The sequence below is a fragment of the Nicotiana tomentosiformis genome, chromosome 3 (assembly GCF_000390325.3).
Source record: "Nicotiana tomentosiformis chromosome 3, ASM39032v3, whole genome shotgun sequence".
NCBI classification, from domain to species: Eukaryota; Viridiplantae; Streptophyta; class Magnoliopsida; order Solanales; family Solanaceae; genus Nicotiana; species Nicotiana tomentosiformis.
This window is the reverse complement of record NC_090814.1, coordinates 115,304,132-115,310,465: the sequence shown is the minus strand read 5'-3', so window position 1 is coordinate 115,310,465 and position 6,334 is coordinate 115,304,132. Positions and strand designations below refer to the sequence as shown.

General features: G+C 42.6%; 1 protein-coding gene across 1 annotated transcript; it reads left to right on the top strand.

Annotated features, from left to right (window-relative positions):
- Positions 1-4,001: 4,001 nt before the first annotated feature.
- On the top strand, positions 4,002-4,436 carry LOC138908370 (uncharacterized). The gene has a single exon (XM_070199032.1). The coding sequence runs from the start codon at positions 4,002-4,004 to the stop codon at positions 4,434-4,436; it is 435 nt and encodes a 144-aa protein (XP_070055133.1).
- The last annotated feature ends 1,898 nt before the right edge of the window (positions 4,437-6,334 follow it).

The window sequence follows — 6,334 nt, the reverse complement described above, 5'->3', positions numbered from 1 at the left end:
CAATCTTGCATGGGAAGAAAGGCAAGATGAAATCATTTCATTTAAAGTTATGGCAGGTCAACTTTTGGGACGGACATAGGGAGTGGGACGAGAGGAGGGGCAAGTGCACATGTAGCCATTATCAGTGATGATATTTAGAGATTAATCAATACTTATTTTTTTCTGAATTTTTAAATTAAAAATCTTAAATTCAGGATAATTCAGAACATTTTTGTCCTCAAAAATTGAACAGAAAAACTAAAATCAGGACACACTAGCTAATTTCTAAATAGTAGGGCTATAAGTCATTTCTACACGAGAGGAGCTAGGTAGGGCACGGTTATTCAAAACGAATCAAACCCTAACATGAAAGTGAAAAGAGTACAGATTGTAGGCTAGCTTCAAAGTCGAGAATAGTTAACAGCTTCGGTATCAAGATTGTCCAGAATTTGCGAACAGCTTAACTTAAATTTGAAAACTTAGATTACTATGTAAAACAAAACGCTAGAAGCGGGAGATTTATGAAACTGATTCAAGAAAAAGTTTAGATGTTTTTCCAATCCAACCTTTGTCGTAAAGGAGGGAATTAGACGTAAAACCGAACGAGGGTATATAAAAAAAGTATTCTCCAAATTCAAATGAAAAGATGAAATTAGAGAAAAAATTCACTTCTGGCAGCATGTTCATGAACATTTGAACGTAGGGGTCAAATGTTTACCCGAAAAACGGATAGAGTTGAATTTATACGTAGTTCTAAGGATATGTGATATAGCTTAATACAGATCGTAAGGATAAAAGAAAATATCAAATATGGACTGCAGAGAATGTAAAATAAACAAAGTTATAAAGAAGACGATTTTTAGGACTAAGCACGATGAATCAGCTTTTTTAGACTTAAAAGAGTAACTCTTGAATATAAGAGGATATGGTACTTGAATTACAATGTGAGCTCTATCCGAAAACTGCCCATTAAAGAAATGATAACCCTCCACCTTTATAGTAGAGGGATCTAACTTTAAATATAATTAAAAATACTCAGTGGAAAGTCCATGATAAATCAGTTTTTCCACAATTCCTGCCAAGATTCTCTCCTCTAGTGGGATTGCAACGGCTTTTGTCTGTGAGCTCGATCTTGACCCGAGCTCTCGATCTTGGCTTGAGCTCGATCCAGACTCGAGCTCTCGATCTTGGCTTAAGCTCGATTCTGACTCGGACCCTTGAATTGATTCAGAGTCAATGTTGGTCGGTCTCTGGATCATAAGCTTGATAGCTTTACTTTACATCATAGTTCGATTTGGATTCGAGCTTGATAATGATATCGAACTCTCGGCCCCTTGGGTTCGAAGCTTGTTTGTACCATCTTCGGATCCCATTTCGAAGTCTCACTTCGATCGCTTATCTTTCGAACTCGATCAAACATACGAAGGCCGGAATTTATTTTGACCGTATACAGATAGTCCCCTCGTTTCTCAGGAAGAATGTGGTGAGAAACGATATAATTTTTTGAACGGCTCGATCGGATTATAAACTGACGTTTCCATCGGGCTCGATCATGCGCACGTGATAGATGTCCCGTAGATTTAGTCCTTCAAGGCATTTAATGCATGTCAGATGGTGGTCGGCCACCGCTGATACTGAACCGCCATCGCTTAAACCTATAAATAACCCTTCCTTTCATCATTTACCACTTTTACATCTCCAATCTTCCAAATTTCCCAAGTTCCTTTTCGTATTCTCTGACTTGCCCGCAAATCTGTGATTTCTCTTTGCAAAAATCCCCTCTTCATATTTACCAAATCTTCGTCACTTTCTTCTATTCCTCACCTTTGAATTCGAAAATGGCAAAAACATCACAAACCATTCCTCAGAAAGAGAAGGTTTCATCTTCACAGTGTGCCGCAGATGAGACACCGGCAGAACCACGGCCTGAAGAGTGCGTTCTCGGGGCGTGTGTTCTTACTTATGATTTTAAGGTCGATAAAGGTCATCGGTCCCTGGCCGATATGAGCCAGTATCGAGGTACATGTGTTCGATAACCGAGAAACACCTCAAACAGCTAAAGAAAGATTGCAATTGGGATAAAAAAGAAATAATAATTCCTACTTTTGACGAAGATATCATCACTTACGTGAAAGGGTTTTTGAATGTGTATACTTACCCTTTCACGTTAGGTCCCCTCGATTTCGTTATTACTGACTTCTGTCGTCAATACCAAATAACCTTAGGCTAGGTCCATCCTTCTTTTTGGCAGATCGTTATCTTGATCCGATACTTTGTGAACAAAATTGAGGGGATTTCATTCACCCTCAACCATCTTATTCGATTGTACCGTCCTCGACTTTTTCGAGGAGGGTTAATAAAACTTCAGTGTCGGGCTACCAAGGCTTTGTTCTCGAGCATTGATGAGGACAGGGATCGGGGCTGGATGGGCAGGTTTGTTCGAGTGAGGACTTCGGACCTGATTCCGACCGAAAAGATGCCCTTTCCCGAGGAGTGAAATATGAAACGTAAGTGTGATCCTGCTGTTACTCACTTCTATTTTGTTCTTTCATTTATTTTCTCATCGATACTCTTCTTTTTGTGATGCAGCAGTTCCCTGGATGCCCGAAGCAGTTCCAATCTCAAGAATTGGGTATGAGCTCTTGTTTCGACCTCCACATACGCCGAGCGCTCATGGCGTGATTTGTCAAAGGGTCGGCGGGAGGCCAAAAATTATGGTAAGCCCCTTTCTCGTACTCTTTGATAATTCGAATGAGATGCTTTCCAAATATTTTAATAAAATTTTACGTATGCCGGTTTGGGCAAAGATGCGGTTTTGAGGCCCTTGTCCAACGAGGAAGAAACTTTGGCCTCCGTCCCAAAGACGGTGAAGGAAAATAAAAGGAAAAGAGCCTCTGTTACCGAAGATCCAAAACTGAAGAAGAGGACGGCTCGTAAGCCGAACAAGAATGCCATTCCTTTGACCGTGGAATCAGTTCTGCGTCTAAGGGATGAAGATGAAGAAGAAGAAGAAGAAGAAGAAGAAGAAGAAGAAGAAGAAGAAGAAGAAGAAGAAGAAGAAAATGATGGGTCCGCGCTGGCGGCCCGAATGAAGAGAACCACTGATGCCCCATCGGCAGCTAGATCGATGATGCTTCATGAGGCTCCGCCTCGAACTGAGGATATACCGGAGAAAGATTCGGGCTGAATCCCTGAATTATTGAAGATCGAAGACGCATCCCATTGGAGCCAACAGATGGGGGATATGTCTGAAGGGGCCCCTCTTGAATCTCTTCGAACCGAAGAGAATGCTCCAAGTGATTCATTTGGGGCAGCAGCAATCGAAGATTCGCCCACCTTCCCCGCTTTTTCTGCAGGGGTGATTCGGGAAGCCCAAGCTTTGGGGGCCCTCGATCTAGACAGGCCTCATAATGGAGAGGATCCCTTTCGTGACCTGTTTATCGGTATCGAGGACATTGCCGGTACTAGTGATGAATCAGATCTTTTTCACGGGGTGCAGCAGGCTTTGAATAAGGTAAGTCTTAAAATTATTTTGTCGGTACTGCCTTTATGTTTACTTTTCGTTTCTAACTTCGTTTCTTGTTTTTTTGTAGGCAGCAGAAGTTCATCTAGAAGCATGTTCTTGGTCCCAAAACGAGCTGCGTCGATACGAGGCCGACCTTCAACGGGTTACTGAGGAGAGGAACTCCCTAAAACTTCTCTTAGGGCAAAGGGAAGAGGAAATAAAATACCTCCGAGCTGAGTTGGCCAAGGCTTACCGAGATCAGACCGATCTGTCTGAGCAGGTAATGATACTTTTAAAAGCCTATGGGCTTGATACTGGAATGATGGCTAATTTTTCGGTCTCACCGTTGCAGCAAAAAAATGAGATGATTGGCAAACTTAGTGAGGAGGTCGACGTGATAAAAGCGGAGTCTTTGCAGTGGAAAGAAGGTATGGACCGCTTTGCTGCAGAGAAAGAAACTGCTCGAGCCCAGTTATCATCAGCCGAAACCCAACTTTAGAGAATAAAGGAAAAAGGCATGGTTCAAGCAAGAAGAATAGAGGAGCTCGAGGCTCGGTTGGCCTCTGTAGTTGCTAAGGCCAAATCTGATGCCGAAAAGGCAAAGGCCGATGCGGATGCACTCGTGGACGTCTATTGGGCCGATGTTGAAGCTGCCCAGATCCAAGCAAGAGAGGCAGCCGAGACCGCCGATACTCGAGCACATTGGGTCGCTGAACTTGCTAAGTGCCGATCTCTGAGGGAAACCCTTGAGGAGATCCATGCTCGTGGTTTCGACCTCGCTGAAGAGATAAAAAGGGCCAAAGAACTCGAAGCCGATGCTGAAGCCTTGGTTTCCAATGATGAAGATGATGACAATGATGATGACGATGGGAGTATGAGCGGATTCGAAAAGGGGGGGGGGGGGGAGCCCGATAGAGAAGAGACCGCTCCTGGGGATGATCAGGAAGCTTAGTCCTTAATATTTATGTTGTAATCAATCATGTAAACAATTTTGTATATAAAAATATCCCTTTTTTTTGCCGACTTGCTTCTGTTTTGTTTCCTGTCTTGTGAAGACTTTATTCACACCTTATGAATATTTTCACAAGGATATAAACAACTTAATCAAATTTGGACTTCGTAGCCTCTATAACCGAGGGAGCGCTTACTCAAACTTGAAGTGATGTAGCCCTTAGGCTTATTGATTCGAGCTTGAAGAAATGTAGCCTGTAGGTGTAATGGTAGAGTGAGTGCTTGCTCGAACTCGAAATAAAAGTAGCACGTAGGCTTAGTCAAGTGAATGATTCGAACTCGAAGTAATGTAGCCCGTAGGCGTAATGGTCGAGTGAGTGTTTGCTTGAACTCTAAATAAAAGTAGCTCGTAGGCTTAGTCGTCGAGTGAATGATTCGAACTCAAAGTAATATAGCCCGTAGGCATAATGGTCGAGTGAGTGTTTGCTCGAACTCGAAATAAAAGTAGCCCGTAGGCTTAGTCGAGTGAATAATTCGAACTCGAAGTAATGTAGCCTGTAGGCTTAATGATCGAGTGAGTGTTTGCTCGAACTCGAAATAAAAGTAGCCCGTAGGCTTAGTCGTCGAGTGAATGATTCAAACTCGAAGTAATGTAGCCCGTAGGCATAATAGTCGAGTGAGTGTTTGCTCAAACTCGAAATAAAAGTAGCTCGTAGGCTTAGTCGAGTGAATGATTCGAACTCGAAGTAATGTAGCCCGTAGGCGTAATGAATGAGTGTTTGCTCGAACTCGAAATAAAAGTAGCCCGTAGGCTTAGTCAAGTGAATGATTCGAACTCGAAGTAATGTAGCCCGTGGGTGTAATGGTCGAGTGAGTGTTTACTCGAACTCGAAATAAAAGTAGCCCGTACGCTTAGTCGTCGAGTGAATGATTCGAACTCGAAGTAATGTAGCCCGTAGGCGTAATGGTCGAGTGAGTGTTTGCTCGAACTCGAAATAAAAGTAGCCCGTAGGCTTAGTCGTCGAGTGAATGATTCGAACTCGAAGTAATGTAGCCCGTAGGCGTAATGGTCGAGTGAGTGTTTGCTCGAACTCGAAATAAAAGTAGCCCGTAGGCTTAGTCGAGTGAATGATTCGAACTCGAAGTAATGTAACCCGTAGGCGTAATGGTCGAGTGAGTGTTTGCTCGAACTCGAAATAAAAGTAGCCAGTAGGCTTAGTCGAGTGAATGATTCGAACTCGAAGTGATGTATCCCGTAGGCGTAGTGGTCGAGTTTATCTTAATTCTGTTTGCATAATAAATCTCCAAATAGAGGAATTTTTCTTAGATATAAGATATCGGTAAATAGGAGAACTTTCTTTGCAAGTCATTATACATGTGTTCATGTTTCGCATCTGGGTTCGGGCCAACTACATGAGCATGGTTCGTTTTGACCATTTGGCTCTTACAACTTTTCCTATTGGAACCCCGTTGTTGCGAAATAACTTTCTTGCATCAGAACTTGATAAAGCGGGGAGGGCTAATGCCCCCCAATATTCGAGGTCAATTGTAAAGAGGCCTCAGATATTGTTGTAAGTTCAGCACGATCATTGGTTGCCTCATTAAAAAATTTGTCGAAAAAACCATTTGGGATAAAACCGGTTTAAGGGAAAAAGAGTGCAACGCGTGCTTTCAGACCTAGGGCTTCGTATTGAAGGATCTATCTTAGCTCCTGATTGGACTTCTGCAGGGGTTAGTTTTGAAATGTAAATTAATATGGGAGGGTCGTACCTTAGCAGTAGTATCGTTTTAGATGTGAAACATTCCAATTGCTTACTAGTTGTTTGCCGTTTATAATGCCGAGCTTGTATGATCCCTTTCCGACGTTCTTGAGAACCTGATATGGTCTTTCCCAGTTCG